This window comes from Pteropus medius, unplaced genomic scaffold (genome assembly GCF_902729225.1).
Source record: "Pteropus medius unplaced genomic scaffold, Ma_sr-lr_union100, whole genome shotgun sequence".
Lineage (NCBI taxonomy): Eukaryota > Metazoa > Chordata > Mammalia > Chiroptera > Pteropodidae > Pteropus > Pteropus medius.
The window spans coordinates 4,300,656-4,325,480 of record NW_024350921.1 but is presented as its reverse complement, the minus strand read 5'-3'; the positions used below and the strand labels follow the sequence as shown (position 1 = coordinate 4,325,480).

At 39.5% G+C, this 24,825-nt stretch overlaps 1 protein-coding gene across 4 annotated transcripts in view; it reads left to right on the top strand.

Annotated features, from left to right (window-relative positions):
- ST6GAL2 (ST6 beta-galactoside alpha-2,6-sialyltransferase 2) overlaps positions 1-17,504 on the top strand; it is a 66,672-nt gene extending 49,168 nt beyond the window's left edge. For all 4 annotated transcript variants that reach the window (XM_039840158.1, XM_039840157.1, XM_039840159.1 and 1 more), the window contains 2 exons: positions 830-1,004; positions 14,802-17,504. In XM_039840158.1, coding sequence (XP_039696092.1) covers positions 830-1,004; positions 14,802-15,058 — 432 coding nt within the window. In that variant the 3' untranslated portion in view covers positions 15,059-17,504. The remainder of the gene's footprint in view (positions 1-829; positions 1,005-14,801) is intronic.
- The last annotated feature ends 7,321 nt before the right edge of the window (positions 17,505-24,825 follow it).

Below are 24,825 nucleotides of genomic sequence, written 5' to 3'. Positions count from 1 at the left end.
AGACGACCTGGTCCAGTCATTCTCAAAGTTTTAAAGCCACAGAACACATTCAACCATGGAATATTCCTTGAGATCTTACTATATACACAGGGTGTCTGTTTGAAGGGAGCATGAGACCCCACACATCTTCTCCAAGTCCTTTTTCATGGTGGCACCTGATATCCTTCTGAAGACATTTTTTTAAAATCTTTAAAGTTCATTTTTTCATAAAATAATTTGTATATAATCAGTGTAAGTGTACATTTTGATGAGCATTCACAAAAAAGCATAGTCATGTATCTGCCAGCACAATTAAAAAAGAGACTATTTCCGTCACTCTAGAGAGTTCCCTTGTCCCATCCGTCAGTCCTTGCAGCCCAGTCCCAGACCTAAGCAGTAACTGACGTACTTTCTGTCAGTGTAGATTAGATTTGGAAAACATGTTTTTGAAATACACTAATTGAGCCCAGGGTTCATGAAACTATAGCCAATGGCCAAATATGGCCCTGTTTTTTTAATAAAGTTTTATTGGAGCAAAGCTGTGCGGATTTATTATGTATCTTATGTGGCTGCTTTCACAGTTCAAAGGCAGAGTTGAGTAGTTGCCACAGAGACTATATGGCCCTGAAAGCCTAAAGTGTTTATTATCTGGCCCTGTACAGAAAAGTCTGCCAGCCAGTGCCATTGCCATCTTCTTCATTTTACTGAAGAATAGTGTCAGCCTCTCAGGGCTGGAACCCTGGTCTCTCTTTGTCCTCATTCCCTCGGCCCCTCCCTCAGTGCTGCCCTGTTTCCTTCATACGGTGTGGTTCTCGGCACTCCATTCTTTTGATTTTTTTTTTTCTCTTAGTGGTACAAGAAGCCAGATTACAACCTGTTCACTCCATATGTTCAGCATCGCCAGAGAAACCCAAATCAGCCATTTTATATTCTTCATCCTAAATTTATATGGCAGCTTTGGGACATTATCCAGGAGAACACTAAGGAGAAGATTCAGCCCAACCCACCATCTTCTGGCTTCATTGGTAGGTGTATGTTAAAAAGTGGAATGATTGGAAAGGAGGGGTGGGGAGGGGAGGGGGCAGGCGGGGTTAGGCCCGATATTTACTGTGCACGCATTTGCGTTATCTATAAGAGCAATTAAGAGGTGTTTTGGGAGGGAAATAGCTTAACCGAAGAAAAGAGTAATGTCTGTTCCATTTGCTATTGCTCTGTAACGTACTACCCCCAAATTTCAAGGCATAAAGCAAGAGCTGCTTAATTTTCCTCTCATGATTTTGTGTGTCAGGACTGGCTTGGCTGGGTTATACTACTGTTCCTCTGGCACTGATGAGGGTCACGTGGTTTTATTTGGCTGCTTCCTGGGGTGGCTTCATTCTCATGTCTGGCCCCTCGGCAAGAATGGCTGGGAGGCCGGGCTCAGATGGGGCTGCATGTGGTCTCTTGCATGGTGGTCGGAGGGTAACTGGGCCTCTTAAATGGCAGCCAGAGCTCCTGGCGAGTGTTCCAAAAGACGGGAAATAGAGGCTGCCAGTTTCCTAAGGCTGAAGCCGAGATGTTGGCACAGCATCACTGTGCTGTGTTCCGTGGGTCAGAGTAGTCAAGGGCCTACCAGATCTCAGAGGAGGACCCACAGACCCCTACCTCAGCCATCTTTGATGCCCCACCCACTCTCATGCACAGTATTGACATGAGACCAGGTTGAGGAGCTGAATTTGTGACCACAGTGTTGTGCTAGGGGTGCCTAGGCTTTGATGAGACTAATTCTGGCACCTCGTACAGCTCTCACCACCAGAGTCTACTAGCTCTAATCCAAAAATAGGTTTTACATAACAAGATGATTACACTTGGCTTATTATATATTTTTTTCAGCCAGGCTTTGATCCTCAAAGTTTGTGGTCTTACCCTATTTCTCTACCCATGTTTTAGTTTATCACCCAATTATTTCCTTGATTTTACTTGAGAGGGGTAATATTAAGAAATTTCTTAGATCCCCTTGGCAGTATGAAAGCTGTAATAGAACCAAAGGATATTAGTTTTGTTCGTAAAAAACAGTACTGTTCTCCACCCTAATTTCAGTGAATTTACAACGCTGCACCTTAATTTGAGCAGCACAGTGGGTCCCTGTGAATATGAAAGAGATGTGAGGAGGTAATACTGATTTGGTTATGGATGCAGGGCACACAGGTGTTCGAATTGAGGATTTCAGATTTGGGAGTGGGTTTTTTGGCATTATAATAAAGTAAACTATTTTGCGTGGAATTCAAGATAAAACTTATGATGACTCTTTGTATATTTTCCTTAAACATGGCTCCCCCCACACACACTTTTTAAAGTCACACCTTTAACATTTTATTTCTAGACATTCTTTTGAAATCCTAAGCTCGTTATCTTTTGTGTAGTATCATTGGATCCTGTTGATTTAGAAAAGAAAGTATAATCTAGTTTGTCAGCAATGGGTGAACGGAATAGAATGATGCTTAGCATAATAGGAAGTGGCAGAAGTTTAATAAAGTCTTTTTCATATTGTTGCCTTCTCATGAATTCATTTGATTAGAGCAAAAGTTTTAGGGCACAGTGTGCGGGAGCTGTCAGGTATACTTAGTATCTACACATAGTTTGAGGTAGTCAAGTTAGATAGTCATAGCTAAAGAAAAAAGTTTCCCTATGTGTTTTTGTTGAAAGAAATTATGCCCCATATGGTCAGCTTCCTTTCCTAGCTACTTACTGAGAATTTTGAGCAATTTGATGTTTTCAGAAGCCAATGCTTGCCTTGAAGGCTCCTTTTACCTAAAGAACGGGGATTACAGTTTTATGTCATTGCAAGAGTGCCATTGGGTTGGGCAGATTGGGTGTGAATTTCTTTCTGCCATTTACTAGCTTTCTGATTGTGGGCAAGTCATCCTGGGAGCCTCCATATGCTCATTTCATAAATGGGTATAACAAAACCTTTCTTCAGGTGAGTTCCTGGGCCAATTTGCTATTGTTATTATTTTCTAACACTGCCCTGTTTGGTATGGCAGCTATTATCCACAAATGACTATTTTAATTTAAATCAATTAGGATTAAATAAGAGGAAAACTTCATTTCAAGTGTCAGTAGCCACATGTTCCTGGTGGGTACCGTGTTGGGCAGCAGAGAGCAACTCCATTATCAAAGGAGGTCTGTAGGGCAGCACTCTTGGGTTTTACTAGTTACAAAAGAATGAGAAAGAGCAAGTCGATAAAGTGCCCTTAAGTTCCCTCTGGGGAGGCTGGGCTCTGTGAGTGGGGATACTGATGTGATAGAGGGCATGGCCTGATGTCACTGAATTTGTTTGTCACTCTTGTCCCTTGCCATATTTAAGTGTGAGCCCCTCACTAAGGATAGGCAGGAGATACAGCCTGGCCAAGCTGTGCCAGTAGCCACCCTCTGAATCCCCCACTTGATGTGATCTGTATGCTACTTTTTGATCTAGCTCAGAAATATGCTGAGAGCCAGAGTCTGTTTTATAATTTATCATATATTCTTATATATCCGTAAAATGATGTCACCCACATCTCAATCTGTCTGCCAGAAGAGTTTTTTAAAAGTCAATGATTGTTTTTTCTTTTATCAGAAAGTGTTCTCAAAATGCTGAGGTCATGTTGAAAAGCTAGTGACTTGTCGTCTCACCGCATCATTTCCAGACACTCTGCTGTCTCATGTCATTTACTGAACAGAAGAACCCGTCGTGGAGCCAGCTGTTCAGCGAAATTAGAAAGTCTCGGTGTGCAGGCTCACAGGTTCTGCCCAGGCACGCTGTCGGTGGGTTGCTGTCCAGTGGAGAGCACCCTGACAGTGTTCCCAATTGCCTGCTCTCCTAATTAGCGCAGGGCTCCACCTGGCGGTGAAGTGTGTGAATCGCTTTTCTTCACAGATAGACTGTTTATCAACCCGTGAAAAATAGTCTCACATTTAATGTCTTACATCTCTAAACCCACTGCATACATTTTCCTTATAAGTGTTTATGAATCTGCATGTGTGAAATAGAAGGGCTCTAAAAGTTGACTGTTTTGAACATAAAAGACATTTCTTTTTCTGGAAATTTAGCCAATGGCAGTTAGATTCCCAGGGGAACACACCTGACCTCCTTAAAAGTAATGTTATTGGTCCTATTTAGATGCCTGTTCTTGGGGCCAGGATTCATCGTATCAGAGGAAGGCAGTGAAGCTGGAAGGGAAAATTCATCCTTCAAGTGGATATTAGTTGAGCATCTCCTGTGTGCCTCAGGTGTATGGTAGTGGGGAAACCAGACAAAGGCTCTGTCCCCCAGAAGTTAACAGTGCAGCAGGTGACAGACATAACATAGGTATGTGCACATAGATAAAATATGCAAACTGATAAGTGCAATGAAGAAAAACAACAGGAGGCATTGAGGTCTGGGAAGTGTCTTGTTTTGTCCATCGTTGGGTTCCTGCTTTGTTTGGCACACATTAGGTACAAAAAATAATTATTTAGAGAATGAACGAATGTTCTAGCATTGTGGTTCTCAAAGTTTAGCTTCTGAATCACCCAGAGGTGACTGAGTTTTGCTAGTCACAAAAGAATGAAAAAGAGCAATGCTGCAAAGATAATTACCCTAAAACTTAGATGCTGAAAAGAACAATAAGCATTTACTATCTCACACAGTTTCTGTGGGTCAGAGTAATCTGGGAGCAGATTGGCTGACTGACTTGGCTCCATATCTTACAAAGTTGAGCTGTTTAGGCTTGGGCTGGCCACTTCGCTTCCACAAGGCTCACTTGTCAGATGGCTGTTTGCCAGAGGCCTCAGTTTCCTACCATGTGGATGTGTTGCTAGGTCTGCTTGAGTACCCTCACAGCATGGCGGCTGGCTTCCCTAGAGTAAAGGAGCCAGAGAGAGAGAGATCAGGGAGGGAGGAGGCCACAGTACTTTTTATGGGGTCATAAACTGTCCCATTGGCTACTTTCTGTTTGCTGTAGAAGTCAGCCCCATTGTTGTGAGATGGAGCCACACAAAGAGAGGGGTCCCTGGGGCCTTGCTGGAGGCCTGCTGCTACCACGACCTTTTGACATGGATGCTGAGACCACTCTTGGAGTATCTGAGTAGGTGGAGGTAGCAAGAATTTGCATTTCTAACAGATTCTCAAGAGATGCTCCTGCTAGGCCTAGCTTTGACAACCACTCTCCTAGCTTTTTAGGATCTTACAGTTGGAGAGAACTTAAGAAATACAGTCCATGGTTTCTGTATTGATAGATGTGCCTTCAAGGTGATATGCATTTGGCTCAGTGTGAGAACAAGGAATTCTGAAATTCCATTATCCTTTTTGTTCCTTTGAAGACAGAGCTATAAAATTTACTCCCAGCATGGACTCATTTTAAGTCCTGAAAACTTAGTGTAAAGTGACATATGTAACAGCTGACTGTAAATGTTTTTCTTAAAAATGGATTTTTGGTTGGTTGGTTGGTTGGTCATTTTGGGAACCAGGTTCTTAGATATACTTATTAGTGAAATATAAGTTTGGGAACCAACAAGCAAGGTCCCAATCGCCATTAATTTCAAGAAACCAACCTCTCAGTAATATTTAGGCAGATGGTTCAGGCAGCAACATCTTTCATTCAAGAAATATAATGTTATTTTTGCACCTTTGTTAGCTACCTTCAGCCCAGCACCAGCAGCCTCTTCGATGGTGCACAAATCTTGTGGGCTTGCCTTAGAGGACAGGAGCTTTAATGAAGGGGATGGAGGGGGAGTTCCACTGGGAAAGGAAGCAATACATGGAAAGGAACAGTCTAGAAGCAATATCTGTTCAGTGCAGCATTCTGAGCGTTCTTAGTTGGAGTGGGCCTGGAGGTACTTCTCCGTCAGCAGTGTCCTTGATCTCAATGCCAGAGTCACAGGGCTGTGCTTTCCCTGGGTTCTGTGGGAACTGTGTATTATTATTAGTTCCTATGGAGAAGTTTTCGTTTGGGTAAGATGTCCTAGCAAAATCAGATTTGGGCACAAATACTTAGTTTGCAGCAACATAAGCTCCTGTTTTATCTGCAAATACAAGGGCTACTTTTTCTACTTCAGTGAAAAAGCCAGGAAAGTTGTAGGAACGGAGGAACATGTTGACCTAGCATTGCTGAAAACTCTAAGAACCTCTTCACTGAAACTCATTTTATTGTTGGGAAAACATTTCAGAAGTTTTCAATTCACTTACATAGAGAATTTATCAAAGCTAATAATTTATTATGCTTTCTTTATAATTAAACTTAGAGAGCACAGATGAACAATTATAATATCGACACAATATAAATACATTTTAATTTTAAATGAGTTAAACTCTTTTTATTACCAGCCTATTTAATATTAATAAGATCCTTCTTAAAGTTTTAACATATATGATGTATACTGGTTAGTTATCTCAAATTTCTAAATGAATATTTTTAAACCATATTTTCTACTTTTTAAACATCAAATCCATATTATCACCAAACAACTTTACCAAAGTATTTCTACGAATTGTTATCAAAATGAATATTTACTGCAATTAAACAAGAAACCTAACTCCAAGTTGCACATTGATTACTGATAATTATTTTTCAAAACAAATTAATATAACTGCGAATATATTTTGATTTCTGGTAACAAAATGATTATGTAGAAATTAGTGAAAACTTGACTAATGTTTTAAGAAATCTCATTTTATTAACATATAAATCAAAGGAGATTTAGAGAAATTATTTATCCTCACATAGATATTGGCCCAAAGCTTTCACAAACCTTGAGGGAGAGAGTTCTCTGTCTTACCTTACAAGATTTTTCTTTGCAACTGTTATCGAAGAATCTCCTCTGCAGGACTTATAGAAAGGGACAAATACTTTATAACTAAATATTTAAACATTTTTTAAAGTACCAGATAACCTCCCCATCCTCAGTACTGCCATCCTGATTTCGTTTTCGTCTGTAGTCTTCCAAATCTTGACCTCATCTAGATTTGTTTATTCTAAATGTTATAATAAATTAGCTTCCTTCAACTTATGGCACCACAGCACAGGCACACAATAAATGTTTGTTTAAATGAATGAAGGAATGAGCAATAGGATGGAAAGGTGTGATTTATATCTCCTTATAGACTCTCACCTTTGGTTCAGCAGGTCACGTATAGAAGGATGCCCTCTTCCTTCTGTATCACTTTATATGTAGTTAAGACTGGGCTCTACAGAGACCAGAATCAAATATTGCCTCCAGCAACCAACTTAAATATGTGACCTTGAACGAGTTACTTCATGTCTATAAACCTCAGTTCTTTCAACTAGAAAATGAAGAAGATAATAGTAGTACCTTTATCTATTGTCATGTGCCTAGCACAATAGCTGATATTTACTGTTTACTCTTATTGTGATGTTACCTCATCTAAAACTTTATGCTAGGTCAAATAAGACTATATTCCCAAATATATAAAAATCGTTCTTTTATTAAGGTATATAATCAAGATGAAAATAGACTTTAGTTTTTTTTGATATTACAGAGGTCATATCATATCATCAAATGGACATGTTATAACTTAAGCCTTTCTTTAGTTGAGTATTTAGGTTGTTTCAAAGTATTTATTATTATCAAATAATTATATTGATGATCCATTACTATATTTATGTACTAATATGTACTACAGTTTATTCTATATGTCTATATAGACTTTTTTCCCTCTTAAACTATTTCCTTAAGATAAGCTCCCAGGACTATTAGTGAGAGCAAAGGGCATGACATCTTGATAATTGTTGGTAAGTATTAATATACTGCTTTTTCTTTGAATTTCTGATCAGATTTTATATTTGCCCTATAGTTCACAGAAAGAGGCACACTAGTATATACTGGAGATGTATTACATGTACCGTCTTCTCCAGAGAAACAGTAAAAGGGTCCTTACACCTCTTAGACTGCACATAGTTTTTCAATTAAAAGGAAGTTACCAGCATCACAGTTATTTAGATCAGGGGTCCCCAACACTCGGGCTGCAGACCAGTACCAATCTATGGCTGTTAGAAACCGGGCTGGACAGCAGATGGTGAGCGGCGGGCGAGGGAGCAAAGCTTAATGTGTATTTGCAGCCACTCCCCAGCACTAGCATCACTGCTTCAGCTCCGCCTCAGATCATCAGGCCTTAGATTCTCATAGGAGCACCGGTCCCGGGTGCCAAAAAGGTTGAGAACCACAGATCCAGATGACCCACGAAGACTTGTTTCTTTAGAACAACTTTTCATCTTACTGGGTTCTTTACCGTCAGCCCACTGGGGAGCTAGCTGTTCACATGTGAGTCTCATTTTTTGCTTTCATCCTGATTGGGTATTAGAGATTTACCTTGTTATTTGGTACTGTGAAGTCCACTGTACTGTAACCTAACTGAGGATAAAGAATAATTTACTTGGAATCCTACAGCTTTCATTTTGCTCTCATAAAGACAGATATTTTTACAGAAGCTCGGCGAGCTTACCTGGGGTCACAAAGTGTGTCTGGATTGGTTTGCTACCTACATGCAGTAGAGCACTCACCTAAGCCAGTAGGTAGCAGCTTCATCACCCTTGGCTCATAGGCTGGCACCTTCAGGCAAATGGGCCTGGAAGCACAAGTCCGATCAGCAGCACGGAGGTGAGGCTCACTTAAAATCTACAGTTAACAATATTTTTATTGTAGAAACCACCCACACCTCCTCCCGCCCTTTTAAAAGGCAGTCACTACTAATTATGTAAGTGGTATTTCTGGAATTTATAAATGTAAACACTATAATTTCAGGCTATTTAATATACACACAAGAATAATGTGCTTAAAAAAAGCTCATAACTTTTCTGTTTTATACTGCTTTTGGGTTTCCAATGTTCCAGTATATAATTCAAACTCCTGATTAACACAAAAATACTGTCACTAAACATCCACATTTGTGATTGTGTAAAATATGTCACAATTATGTTGATTAGGAACAACTTTTTGCATTCCCCTGTAATTCTGAATATGTGCTACCATCAAATAATACAATATAAATGAGCTAAATATTGGCCTTAAGTATTATTCTTGCATTATATGATTTTCTTTAATTTGGTAGGTGCTTCTTAAATTATTATATGAAGTTCAGATTTCCAAATCACCTTTTAATTAGGAATATTTTCTGGGAATCTCACTTAAAAAGTCAGTTTTGCTCCTTAAATCTTAATTATTGGTCTTATAATTTTCCATTTTGTGATAAGTTTATGCAAAAACCACAAAACAGCTGCTAGATTTCCATTAGGCTGGCACACTCAATACACTCATTCAGAAATATTTGCAGTATTCAATTGGTCATTGTCAGAAATTCTTGATTCATCTGACATAAAAATGATGTTCAAGTGTTAACTGAAATTGATGTAAGCCAGTGTTTTTCCTGTCATTCGCATTGTATTCTGTTTATACATAGCTTATTTTGCCACATGTTGAAAGGATATGGTCATCAAAGAGAAAATTCTATTGTTTTTAACGATTTCAGGTATTACTTAAATATGGCCAGGTGAAAAGCAAATTAATTCTAATCTAATCACAATTAAGGTAAAAGTTATAAGTATTTAAACTGTGGTAGACTCTGGAAACACCTCAAATACACCACTGTATACAAAGCGGAGTTTTTTAGAGGGAACCTTGTTCATTTAGAATTTGTGATAATCTGAACACGGGTTGAAGTTTACTTTTTATCCAGGTTTTGGAGCAAATAAATAAGTGTGCATACACTTGTTATGCTGAATCATATGATGGGACATTTTATTAAGACCAATTAAAATGCTTTTTTAATTGATTTGATAATTATATTGCATTATACAGTATTTAAAAACATGTAGTCTGGCAATGAATGCCTCTTGAGTCATAGTTGCATGGAAATTTTTACACTTTTTTTTTTCTTCAAATGAATTCCTAATATGGAGTCATTTGTAAGATCTGGCCAAAGAAACTTAACATTAATTGATTATGTTTAAAGATTTTAAAAAGTTGGCCAGATGCTCATTTGATTGTCTTACAAGAATACATTAAAGATGTCTAAATGTTGATCTGCCTATCAAAAAGTACAGCTCCACTTTGAAAGCAGTAAAATTTTATTAGTGACGAAAGCAGTTTCTTTTTGGCAGTCTATAAACAAGATTATTTAACATAAAAGTTCTGTAAACGATTTTTTTAAAATTCCATATTAAGTAACAGAATTAGATATTTGTATTCTTCTTGCTTTTTAGTTAATCCTGAGCAATCATAGAAAAGGAAATGAAAAAAATAATAATAACATTTTTAGCATAACCAGATGTGAATTCCCCATGTCAGTCTGGCATGGAGACATGATTAGGAAGCAACCCAAGACTGAATTTGTACATGAATGGTATCTGTGCAGAAAGGACCTAACATGGTAGGTCTGCCTGCTGGTCCTTAAGAAGGCCTGTTTGCAAGGAATGCGGTATCTAGGAGCTTGGATTTGGGGTGGTTCCCACCCCCATAACCGATAAGAGTGGCCCACTGTGCCCAGACTGTTGATGCCGCACACCTGTTTTCCTCCTGGAAATCTAGAGTTTCGGCAGGTGCCAGGCAGATTGCCTACGTCCCCAGCCTTTTTGGCACCAGGGACCACTGCTCCTCTGAGAATCTAAGGCCTGATGATCTGAGGTGGAGCTGAGGCAGTGACACTAGTGCTAAGGAGTGGCTGCAAATACACATGAAGCTTAGCTCACTCTCCCGCCACTTACCAGTCTGCTGTGCAGCCTGGATCCTAACAGGCCACAGACCGGTACCAGTCCATGACCTGGGCATTGGGGACCCCTGGCTATGTGACTAGTTTCCAGTAAAAAGCTTCACTGATTGGCAATATTTCCCATATGTGTGTTGAGGAATTAAACAAATCCTGTGTGACTCTACTGGGAGAGGACTCTGGAAGCCTGCCTCTGTTTTCCCCTAGACTTCACTCCATGTGCTTTTCTCCTTTACTGATTTTGCCTCATATCCTTTCACCGTAATAAATCATAGTTGAGTAAGACTACATGTTCATATCTTCTTTATAACAAATCATCAAACCTGGAGGTTGGTCGAGGACTCCCGGCATGGAACCTTATTGGTGGTAATTCAGAGACCATTTGAGAAGTGTGCATTGTTGATATTTATGTCATTTGGGGATGACAGAGCTCAGTATCACAGTACTGCAGAAGAGATGGTGGTGGTTGTGCTCAAACATTTTCTCAGTACAAGATTTAACACACTATCTTCAAGCCATCCTAAGTATTTCAGATTATGGCCCCTGTTTCTAAATTTTTGTTCCTTAATTTACATATTTTTATTCCTTAAACTTTTCTTATAAATGCCCAGTGATTAGCGCTGTGCCCAGTTTAATAATGTTGAATTTAACTGAAGAGGCTTCCAACAGTACTTCAAGGCTCTGTTCTTTCTCAGTTGTGCCCTAAGTCTGCCTCCTTGCACATTTACTCCCCAGACCCCCTATTCTCTAACACCGCACTCTGACTTCTGCCAGAGCTGTTATATGCCTATTACACGCCTCTAAGCATTGATATCTGCTTAGTTCCTTTTAACAAAATATGGGTAAATTTCATCTTGAGGATTTTGTGTATTGCTAAGTACTATTAACAACTCTTAGGAAAACCAATGTGTAGATTTAACCACATTTAATAATGATTTTCAGTATTTATTATATGACAGAGTCTGAATCTAAATTCAGTTTATGTATAATAACAGCCTTAATAAATTAAAAATCAGAGTATACATAGGCCAAATGAATTCACCATGCTGTCTGGAAAAAAGGTTTAAAATAATAAAAAATATTCTCTATCTTTCTCTATCTTTGGTACCATAAAACTTGTCCACCTTTCACATGTACCCAGTGAGTTATAAATTAATATTTCCCTTCCCTTTGAAGGTGCTGCTGTTCCAATTCCAGTATCAGTACCACAGCTGGCTGCCTGTTAAATACTTAGAGCAGATTCTGCTATTAAATTTAGAATGCTTGGCCACAGCTCATAGTCGTAGGAAGCTACAAATTCATATAAGAGTGCAAAACGAAACGAGAAACCATCATTGCTAAGTATATATCAGATAGGCAAAAGTCAGGAGGGATTTCACAGGTAATTCAAGAAAAGAGATATTTCTTAACCTCTGTTAGCCTTCAGTTTGGACTGTCATGAACTGACTGACAGGCTCCTATTTTTCTGAAGCTCTGGAAGTTATTTTAAAGTATAAAATATTTATAAGAATGCTAAAATGTACCTGTTTACTTAGAGAGAAACCATAATTTTTTGCGTAGTCTTGTAACAAAATATATATTGTATACTTAGCAAATACATGATTTAAAATGTAATAATTAGTAGCAAGAATAAAAATTTTCTCTAAACTTAAAAAAATAATTAGATTCAAGCATCTAGCAGCCCTTTGAGACCAGGAAGACAGCAAGGACATCTAGGGGCACTCCAACTCTAGGATAGCTGTCTAACACACAGGATATCTGGCTACTTTGAGACAGCCTGGGGATCCCTTATGGCAGAGTTTTTCAAAGAATACATGTGTTAGACCAGCGTGGTCCTCCAAGCATGGTCAAGGGGCCAGTGTTGGGCCAGGAACACTTGTTACTAGATCAGTGTAGAAATTGAAAGTATTTAGAAATTTTTATAGGAATTTGATATAGAATGGCATCCAAGTATGCGATCATTTCTCTAATAATTCATTGTTATTGTATTTTACAAAAGTAATGGTCTGCGATGGATTGGGATTTATTTTTAGATGGCCTTTCACCACAGATAGTTTAGGAATGCTTATTAAAAATTTTGTTTCTTGGACCCCAATGTAAAGTAGTGGACTTCAGACCTCTGGGACTGGGGACAAGTCCCCGGCATCTGTATTTAATAAGCTGTCCAGGCCATTTTTCAGGCTGAAGTTTGAGAACTGCTTTAGGAGGAAGAATAACAAAACTGACTAATGTATTTCTTAAGTATAATATTAACTTTTGAAAGCTGTCCACCTTAAGAACCAGTTGCCAAGATGATAATTTGTGCACAGTTGAGTGCGATCCCCATGGATGAGGTATATCACTGGCTCACAGAAATGCCCGCAAAACAGAAATGTGTGCAGTTTCTGTACCATTCCACTGGTAGTTTATGAGATGCTTTTGTGCCAAAGGCACCCTTGAAGCCTTTTCCCTGCCATCTGCAGGCAGATTGCTATAATAAATATGCTAGAAGATGATGTCTAGAATATGACAGGTGTCTGAGATCCCCAGTCTCCTGCAGAGCTGGCACAGCCACACGCCAGACCTAGGGGAGAGACAGCAGCCAGCACTGGGTCAGTGTGCAGGAACTTGTCCCGATTGAAAACACCAAAGATCCTGTGGCACTCGCGGAGAGAACAGACACATCAGAGAGGTTCCTGTTTGTTGCAGGTTTAAAGAAACTGGAAATAATAGAATTATATTCTCCCTGGGCACATGGCTTTCTCATTCACCGTGTCAGTTCTTTATAGATGATTTCAGGAGGAATAGAAAAATGGTTCACAGTAATTGCTTCTCAGCAGGAGGGAGATTTCTTTATTGCCTGTGTCACATGATCAGATGTTGGTGCCCACGCCCCTCAGTGAAGGCACTGGTCATCAGTGGTCCTCTCTGGGCTCCATTGTCACTTTCAGCCGGCCCAGGAAGGGGCCACAGCCAGGCAGTAGGTCAGCCATGGAAGAGAAGGAGGAAATGGACAGGAACTGACCAGTAACCAGAAGTTTTGACATAACTCTAATGAACAACTTTACTTCATAGAATTTGATTGCAATAATTTCTTTGTTAGGACTGTGTTTTACCTGTAGACACAATATTGTGCTCTCAAGTCACATCTTTAAAGTTTTCTAAACAGGATGCCATTGTCACCCTTGGAGTAGCACCCCATCTCCTGTTTCCCTTCCCCCTCCCCATCTGCCAGACAGCGCTTTTAGGTTCAGGCCTCACCTCCCTGGGTGAGCTTTCTGGATCTCCTAGGAAACACTATGTCCCTTATGTCCTGGTGTCCCTTATGCAGGACGTTCTCTGGTTGTGGGGATTTTCATGAATCAAATAGGGTTGATTAATTAGAAATATGGTTGTCCTCTGCAGACAAATATTGCCTATAACAGGACCTAAGTGTGTGACTTTGTTTTTTTGTAACAAGGGGTATCCCTTTAATGAAAGGGACGGGTACATATATATTTTTTTAAAGTTAGAGGATATTAACGAGGTATTGATGACATTAGGAAAAGAAGCCCTTTAGCCTAGATCAAGAACTAGATCTGCTCAATGACGATTAGATTTATAGCTAGTTGAAACATTAAAGAAATTAAAGCAACTTAATGCTTACAGTTTCGGTGAGAAAAATAATTTTGTTAATATGAATCTCAAATTGTGTCCACAACTCCATTTCTTTCCATTGAAACAATATTTTATATTCAATTTATAACCCAGCAATTATTTTATAATCATTTTTTTTGTAAGACGGGACTTGCGTGTAGAATGTGATACTGTGACATTCTAACTTGGGGGATACAGATCTCGCTCACTGGACTGTGGTCTCGGGTAACTCGTTCTTTTCACGTCTCGTTTCCGGACCCATGGTAGTCTGCTGAACGCGCACGTACGTGAGCGCGTGCTGGAATGACATCTCAGCAAGCCCGCATCCCCCGAACCACCTCTCACTGAAGTCCTAAGACTGCCAATGTGAAGAGTACAAGCGCGGAGCAGGTTTCTTGCCGCCATCATTCCCCTCCCCCCAGCCGCGCCAAACATCCTCCTCCCACTCAGAGTTGCTCATCAGGTCCTGATTTTCCTTCCCCCTCAGGCATCCTTATCATGATGTCCCTGTGCAGCGAGGTGCATGTGTATGAGTACATCCCGTCCGTCCGGCAGACGGAGCTTTGTCACTACCACGAGCTCTACTACGACGCGGCCTGCACACTCGGGGCGTACCACCCGCTGCTCTACGAGAAGCTCCTGGTGCAGCGCCTGAACACGGGCGCCCAGGGCGACCTGCACCGCAAGGGGAAGGTGGTCCTGCCGGGGCTGCGGGCCGTGCGCTGCCCTGCACCCGACTCTTGAAAAGGGACTCTGGGGAGTCAATGTGCAATAAGGTACTGCTGTTGTCCTCTGAGTCGCACAGGAATACTTGAAGATGCATTTTCGGCGACGCAGTCTTGAGTCTTTAAACTGTAGCTTAGTGATGGCCGTGGGAATTCTTCTCTTTCTAAGCCATTGAGTATTTATTATTGCTTTGGATATAAAAATGGAGTTAAAAGGATAAAAGGTCAAGAACGATGCAAAAACAAAACAAAACAAAAGCTGTAAAGAAAGCAAATACATAAAGTGAGGGTACCGCCCAAACTGTTAGGCTCTCCTGCGCTGTGGACACCACTTAGCAGTGTTGCTATTATGAAATGATTTATACCTTGGAACACCGGCGTTGAGGTACAGTGTCTGTAGCATCTAGCGTGTCCTTTGTACATGCATTCACCATTGAAGATCCGAGAGTTTACAACAAACCTCTGAATTATCATTCAGATGTGTTTATTTTAACAGCAGAATTCCCAGTATTGTCTCTGAGGGGCCCATGTTTCGAAACCATTGCATTCGCTGTCTCTGCTTCCCGTTGCCCACTGAGTGCTTTGTTCTTTGTGTACCAGCACACATTTCTAAAATCATGCTGAGCAGCTCAAGGAAAAGCCAGCCCCAGAATAGCACCACAGAGGAGACACTTTGTTTTCTTGCAGTATTCCCTTAACTCAACTAAGAGCACCACTCAGGAAAGGAAAGTCACTGGCAAGTAATACAGAATCACAGGCTGCAGGGTGGCTCTGGCTCCAGTTTTTCTGCCTTGTACCTTCTCCCCCGCCAGTCCTCCCTGCAGCCTTTCATAACTACAGGCACTGACAGGACACATCTGTGAGAGAGGGCTCTCGGATCCAGAAGGCAGAGTTGCGAAGCAGTAACCTTGTGCTTCTTGGGGTGCGCATCTATCTCTTTTATTCTTGCAGAGCTGCTTGCAGGTAAATATCGGCTATTGGGAATCCGACAGTGATTTAACAGTCACAAATTCTTCCTACAGATTGAAATTTAGGAATCTCATCCTTGTTTTCACAGATACATTTTATGTCAGCAACGTAACAAAGCCATATAATTAAATAAAATGTGTGAAAGCATGGCTCTTTAACAACAAGGAAACTACCTATATGCTTCAGAGGGAAAGGCAGCTCGAGGCAGAATTGTCATCCCAGTGCTTTAGCTGTATACAGTTTTCGCTTTCTTTAATCTTAGTTTTTGTCACTGATACATTAAAATAATTTCGATATGAACATAGTGAACCAAACATTTTGGAAGACCATAATTAAACCTGCTGTTATTTCAGTATATAACCAAAACATATCTCAGCGGCACAGTTCAGATTTCCTGACAGTATCCAGAGCAACTTAATTAAATATGGTCTCTCTTGTAAGTGAGCAAATGTCGAGATAGTTTATGGAAAGTTATTTTTTGTTGTTCCAGTATTTGTGTGTGTGTGTGTGTGAGCCCTCTCAGGACTGCTTTCTTGAGCAAGAATGATTCACAAAAACTGACAGCTCTTTGGTTGGTCTACTCAGCAGAAACCCAGTTGGATAACAGACATCTCCTATGGCTTATTATAATGATGAAGTAGGAGTAACTGAAAAGTTTTAATCATGGCAGTGTCCACTACAAGCTTATTTAGAGGACTTCGTTTCTGGACCTATGAGAAGGGATGGGTAATTTTGTCTTATACATTAGCTTATGTCTAAGCAGACATGGTCAAGCCATTCTTCTTTCTGATTTCCTGAAAGAGCCTTGTCCCCATGTTTAATGAGTTATGAGTTCAATGATTCTGGATGCCGGTGAGGTAGCTGTGATGCAGGTGAGCCATCCTTCTGCATCCTTTGTTTCTCCCTGGGCCTTTCAGGCTTTGCCTTCAAATGCCCATGACAATGAAGTTTTCTTGATAGTTGTCCTAGTGGATTTCCTTACCAGCATCCATTTTATTTAGGACAGCCCCCTTTGATGACATGAGAAATTGGTTAGAGGAAAATTTATTGGGGTCAATGTAAATATTCAAGTTCAAAAGCCCCAGAAAACAGTTCAAAGATTTTTAAATAGCATTATGTTGTAACATATGTACTTTGGAAAAGTACTTTTAGCCTCACTGAGGTTATAAGAAAGACTGAAGAGCATAAAGGAAATTTAATTAAAATTTTTAAATTTATTATGGCCTTAAAGACTCTTGGGAATCAGGGTCTGTGAAACATTCCAGAAATGTGGAACACATGTTAATATAGTGAGGTCTGGGCATTCCTTTTAAAAGTTTAAATTGTTTAGCCTTTCAAAATAGTAGGCAGTTAGAGTTAACGTGATGACTGCTTCTAGTATGAGACAAATTGGTCTAAGTGGCAGTATTTTGCCAGACATTGATTAAGTCTTCATTTGCTACATTTAATGAACTGCAATAAACACACAGGCCTTTTGTGGCATAGTTAACAATAAATGGTGTTCTACTGTGTTTCTTCCAGGCTCTGTCTTTTCCAAAACCCTCCAACTTCTACTGTGAAGGGACACTGATAAAATCATTATGGTGCAACCTGAAGCCCTCAGGTGTCCCTTTTTTCACTCTCAGGACAAACAAAGGTCACATTGCTTTATATTTCAAGATATTTTCACATGATCTTTTTTAAAAAATTTTTGTTGTTATCACAAAGAAACAAATGTTGACCAATAATGCCAACTCACTTTCATCTAGATTCTCCTGGCTTGTTCATCGATCCCTCCACCAGATATGAGGGTAAGGCTTAACAAGTGTGGCGTTCCTACTGTCACCATGGAACACAGGCTGGCCTTGTATATCTGACCTCCCCACGAAGTCCTTACAGAACTGATTTTATCAAGAATTTTGTGCACAGAGTCAATAGTCAGTCAGTTAAAAGTTGTATGTAGGTATCCTGCAACATTGGGAACGTTCATTAAAAGGGGCCAAGTGAGGGGCTTTCGCACATCTTTCAGTCAGTGGGTCTCTCCTAGCCCTCCCAGACACAAATCTCAAGCAGCCCAGCTTGAGCAGCAGTACCTCCCATGAGTCATGCCCTCAGTCTCTCAGCCAGACACTTAATCAATCCTAGATTCTGGTAATCATCTGTCATTGTAGCCATAGCATCTGCACGAAGCAATGCTGAAATAATTGTTAGCATTTTCAAAATTGGGAAATAAACAAAACTGTTTAAAGCTACCACAGGATCGCTCTGCTCCATGTTTATGAGGCAGCTCATTCTGGTGGAACAGATTAATACCTCCTGTCGTTGGGCAGGAACACTTCCATCCACTGAATTAATTAGGTCCTGTTTAGCTGCATTAGGTGGGATCAATCTCACATGAGTAATGGTATGTGATGGAGACTTTTGTATGCACAAAAGACGTGATTGAAGTTTTCTCTCCAGCCTTTCCTAGAGACCAACTCACAGTGCGTGTTTGAGGCTGGTGGCTAAAGTGACCTGGTCCCGTTTCTGCTTAGCTATGGGAAAAAACAGAGGTGTGTTGGGGGTGAATTATCGAGAAGTATGTGACTGAATATATAAGCCAAGGAGTCTCTGAATATATTCTATCGTACTGTCTGTTTCGACTTCTCACTTTATGGTAGTTTAGAACTCAATGCAGTGGTTACACAGCTGATGAAGGCAGCTACATTTATAAATGAGTTGCTTAGGTAAAATGTGCCTGAGTTCAAATCTGTTTTTTACACTCCAGATATTTCCATTGTGAAAATATTCTGCATGTTTCTGTCATTGGGGCATTATTTACACAATTAGTAAATGAAAGCTATTTCTCTGTCAATTCAAGGATAAAATGTAAGTGCTGGTTCTTGTTTTTATTAAATGAATGTAGCCTTTTAATAAGAAAAAATAATCCAGCATATTCCTCTACAAGCTTGGACTAGTTGAATTTAAAGAATTAAGTAAATTGATATAGTTCTTACTCTTGTTATAAAAAGTGTGCATGTAGATATAGTTATATAATTGTGTATATATACATATCTACACACATGGTTGGTTTTATATTGTCTTTTTTCATCACACTTTATTTCCGAAAACTTTATAATAAATTTTAATTATGGAAATGCCAGTTTTTTAAGAGAAGGAAGCAAGTGTTATAAATCCTTCTGTTAAAGGAAAGTCTTCCCACACACTCTTATTTAACACATTCTGGCTACATTAAAAAGCACAGCAGGAATATTTAAAAGTCGCTGTGAAGATAGGTCCACTACCTGAAGGTTTTATCCTAGTCAGAAACCTAATTTGACTCTGAACGTTGATGAGAAGTTTATAGCTCATGGATTTTATAAAATTAAGAGAAGAAACATTTATTAGTTCTATGGAAAATAGTCTTCTTACTAGGTTGATTTCCAACAAATTTAACTGCATTGGTAGCATTAAAACCTAACATTTATTATACTGCATGTCCTGTTTTACCCTAGATAAAGATACTTAAGAATTTTTTCCGGTGGAAACCAGTGAACTTTTTTAACAGCCTTGAGAATTTTTTTGTATGATAATTTTTAAGATAAAATGTGTACTCTTCAAACTGAGGCTTGAGGTTTTCCAGGAGTCACATTTTAAAAGTGTTTGTACACATTTTAACATTTTGATATTTTCTATTTTGGTTTTGTATATTTTTATGTATAAACAGTGTACAGACTTTTTCTTGTAAATAAAACGTTTTCATTTGTCTAAAAGTTTCTCTGTTTCAATTTGTAGAAGTTGCACACACAAACAAGCGAGTGGCAAAACAATGAGCTGTCCCGAAAAAAATAGCACAACGTGTAAATCTAATGAGATGTCTATAAAAGAAGTAACAACGCCATGTCTTACAACTATGAGTGTGACACACCTGGGCCTGAAACAAGAGGCGGGTTGCTTTTTCTTCGTCTGGGGATTAACTGCTACTTGTAAGAGAATGGTAGTGGCGATATCACGCAGAAAAGGCATATTTCGGCTAACATTCTGATGTTGATTTATCCCAGCATTTTGACTGATTTATTGCCTTGGGAGACTTTCTCAGCTTGACAGGGCTTTAAGTCAGAGAATGTAAATAACTTATTAGAGGAAGGCATAGAGACGGTGAAACCCCCTTAACCCATTGCAATGTCAGATTAGTTTTGCTATTTTCATACTTGCCGCAGGATGGGCAAATCAGTTAATTAGGCTCCTGAAAAGTAATTCTTGGGCATTGGTACCTCTGGTTAGAATGTGAAGGTCTCCTTGAAGGGGAGCATTAGGGTGTTCAATGTGAGGGCCGATGTGAGCAGTAAGGGAATTTGGGTGACAAATCACCTCTGACAGTTGTGCTGAATCAGAGAGGACTGCCCCCCACCTTTGCGTTATCTTCATTTTTCTTTTCCTGCAGGATGACTTCTTGGTTCTAGATCATTAAAACAAAGGCCTGGCTCTGTGGGGCCTGGTTAGGAAGGAACAAGAGGTGGACCCCTCAAAGGAAGTTACTCCACACTCAGAGGGCAGCCTGGGATGGGCCCGCCCAGGACACATTGGTGCACAAGCAGACTAGCAGCTTCTGAGATAGAAAGGAATTACTTTAGGTAGCACTCAAATAAATGAAGGAGAGGCCAGCAGATGAAAGTGGGGTGAAGAACAGGGTAGGGAAAGAGAAGGCTAAAGTGAAGGGGGTGAAAAATAAAGTTCAGGTATCTTCAAGGCCATTCGCATGTCAATGGCATTAATTCAGAATCAAAAGTGCCTCAAGACTAAAGCCTCATCTGGTTGACGCAACTCCCTACACTGAAGCGCCCTGTTTAGGAAACTCTGATGCACAGAAGCTGGCAGCGGGCAGGCCCTCCTGCACGAAACCTCTGCCAGCTCTTCATTGTAGCAGGGGTTGGCAAGCCACAGTGCCCACAGCCCATTTTTGTAAATGAGGCTTTATTGGCACGCAGCCATACTCATTTGCTTACATGTTGCCTATGCATGCTACATACAAAGGCAGAGTTGAGTAGTTGTGACACAGACCTTATAGCCTGCCAAGCCTAAAATGTTATCTGGCTCTTTACAGAAAAGGTATATTTACCTCTGATTATAAATACAATTTACTGAGTACTATTTAGGAAAGATTTATGATAGATGGTGTGCACATAGTCTGCACAAAGCCACTTGCTAGGGTAGATGTTATATTTGGCCCAAGAAAGATGGGGTCAGAGAGGTTCACCAGCCTGCAGTCACACAGCCGCGAAATGACAGAGCCTGGCTTGCAGTCCTGGCCAACTTCAAAGCCCATGCTTAAAAACTTAGGCTTTTGAAAGCAGCCCCCGTCCCCGAGATATTGCTTTAATACTCAAAAATCCCGTTCCCCAACCTACTCCAAGGGCTCAGTTTGAGAGGATTGTACTTTTAATATTTTCAAAAATTGTGCTTTGAAATTTATGGAGATTAAAAGAGGACCCAGGCTCTTCAAGTTCTAAATTATCAGAATGTTAAAATATATCCTAACTACATGTGTCAGTCAAGTATAATTTTTTTGTTATTAGAAGCCAATCTCTCTCTTTGTCACAACCCAATGGAAAGAGTACCTCTGATGCGACACAGAGAAAGCAGACGTGGGGGTTAGACTTTCTGTCAGCTCTCTTCCCAGCTGCTATCCTCACTAAATTGTATCATGCTGGAGAAATAGACAGCACTGAATTTGAAAAATGAAATGCCAGCTAAGAAACTGATCACAAAAGTCAAAGTAAAAGAAAAAATCAATGACTGGAAAATGCATCTTCTCCTTTTAATACTGATTTCCTGATACAAGGATGGAGTTAGAATAGCAGCACGCCCCTTGGCTGTTCTAAAAACAATCCTGGCATGAAGAGATTGGGGAGGATTCTTTGAACTGCATGTTTTCACCTATGAAAGCTGTTTGGGAGACCTCAAAAGGACATTGGAAGACCTAGCGGAACACATGCAGAGGCCTTGGCAGCCCATTGGGTCCCAGTAGATGAAAAGTCAGTAGCAGTGATGCTCCTGCTGCCCCACTGTAGGGAGTCTAAGAGGCCGACTCAAAGAGCTTATTTAGGAAGACTGAGCCGGCAGTCGTCTGGAGGGCTGTCATTGAAACTACATAGCAAGTGCGTGTGGGAAATGTGACTTAACTTTTTTCGTAACTAAACTTAATTTCTATTTTGAATTCCCTTCCCAAGACAAGATAAAAACTACTTCTGGATATTGAACACTTGAAACATGTCTCCTCAGAATTGAGATGTGAAGTGTAAATTACAACCCGGATTTCAAAAACCTACTGTGAAAAGGTGAACGTAAAATATCTTCATAATTTTGTTATATTGATGACAAATCGAAATGATATTTTACATATACTGATTTAAGTAAAAAACATTATTAAAATTAACTTTAGCTGTTTCTTTTTACATTTTTAACATTCTTACTAGGAGATTTAAGATGATGTCTGTACTCACATATTTCCAGTAAACGCTAGTAACTTAACACTTTTATATTTGTTGGAAAAGCTTTTAGACTTATTTAGACACAAACTTTGATTACATGTAACCTTTGTATATACAGAAAAGCAAAATATAAGTGAAACGAATCATTTAAGTTATTCTTAAAACATTCATATTCAGAAGCTTTATCTTCTAAGCATTTTTTAATGAGTTATTGATTTCTATGTTTTTCTCACCCAAAAATGCCCTCTGCACCATCAGAGGCAATGGTGATACACCATTTTTTAAAGAGTGCTCCATTATTATCTCCAGGATTTTCTTCTAAGCTACTGTTATTTTCTGCAATTTTGATGTCCACAAGTAGACAATGACAAATTCCTCAGGACCACTGACTGGCAAATAGTGATTGCAACATGCATTTCTACCTTGGAGAGATTAAAATGTGAGGGGAAATACAGATCTGGGTATTAATGAAATAATATTTCTCATCCAGCTTGCGTTCAACCCCATTCTTTGAGTCGTGTTTAAATTCTGAACTGTAGAAAATCACTTCTGATATGGCAGAAAACCACTTTCTCTATAAAAGCAACCAGAACCCTGGCAGAAATTATTGAAATCAAAATTTTCAGACATTAGGAAATTAATCTAAGGCTTGCAACAATCCAAGGCACGTTATTCAAGAAAAAACTGGCTAAATCTCAGAAAGAACAGTAAGCTTTGTGGCATTTTAATCTGCCCATTTCCATCTCTTTCCTTAGCTCCATGAGAGGCTGAACAATAACCTCATAAGTGGTGGTTTGAAAATCAGAATGCTAGCAGCCACTGCAGGGTCCATACAGCTTTTGTGTTTCCTCAAAACCTTAGAGAACTGTCACTATTTGACCTTTCTTGCAGGTCACTGAAAAGCTCCATTCTCAGAGATCGTGGTATCTTTACCTGACTCAGCACATTTTAGGCTAACAGAACAATCTTAGGATGTTTGTTGAAAACAACCAATGATAATTGTTTAACATTGGCACCGTATAAGACAGGGACACCAGCTAGGACTAATAAGAGGCTGGGTAAAAAACCTTATAAGGAACAACTGGGAACAGATGTATCAGGCTCTGAAAGTCTATGACATAATCCTGTGAATCTGGAAGGTCACACACATGTGCGGGATGTGTGCATGCCCAGGAAAGGCCTTAGAAGGCCCCAATCTGTTGCATCTGGCCAACCTGAGGTTCAAGTGTTGAAGACATGCTTCAGCACACACATAGACACTTCAATAAAGGCTAAGTGACTGGTTCAAGGCATTTAGGAAATTACTGTCCAATTATTAACTGAGCAAACACTTCAATGGCTATGTACAACAAGGAATACAGAATTTACATAATTAGTCCAGGAAAGTCACTAAACACAAAGAGGAAAAATAAATAACCATGGAAAAGGGAGAAGAATCAGACTTTCAGAATTGCCGTATTATATTATTTAAAATGTTCAGTTTTCAACAGAAAATTATGAAACATAAAGTGAACAGGAAAGAATGATCCAAAGACAGTGGAAAAAAAATTCATGAAGAAGACATATTTTGGACTTACTAGACAAATTATTTGTCAACTATTATAAATATGTTCAAAGAACTAAAGGTAACCATGTCTTTATATATCCACATAAAAATCTGTACATGAATGTCCATAGCAGCCATATTCACAATAGCCAAAAAAATAGAAATAATTCAAACATCCATACTGATGAATGAATAAAGAAAATGTGGTATATCCATACAATGGAGTTATTTATTTTGCCATAAAAAAGAATGAAGTAGTGACACATGCTATAACATTTTTGAACCTTATAAACAATATGTTAAGTAAAAGAAGTCAGTCACGGAAAGATAAATATTGTACATTTCTATTTATATGAAATATCTAGAATTAGGCAAATTGATAGACAGAAAATAGATTAGTAGTTCCTAGAGGCTGGAGAGAGGGCTAGATAAGGAGTGACTGCACATAAGTATGGGATTTTTGGGGGGATTGATGGAAAGGTTCTGGAATTAGATAATGGTGATGGTCGCACAAGCCTGTGAATATATTCAAAACCACTGAATTCTGCGCTTTAAAGGGTGAATTGTGTGGTATGTGAATTATATCTACTCTATTTTATTTATAAAAATTATACTCAAATATATTGATACTCAAAAATAAAACCAAAGTTTTATTAAAATGAAATTGTCAGCAACGTGAGGCAGAAGCTGCTTGTGGTATGTGAGGTACCGGGAGGAAGTCTCTGGTCCTCGGCCATCATGCTGAAATGTCCCCCTGGCTATCTAGTGCCCCACTCCAGGCCAGATCAAGCAGAATTTCTGCCTCCCTGCTCTCTGCAGACT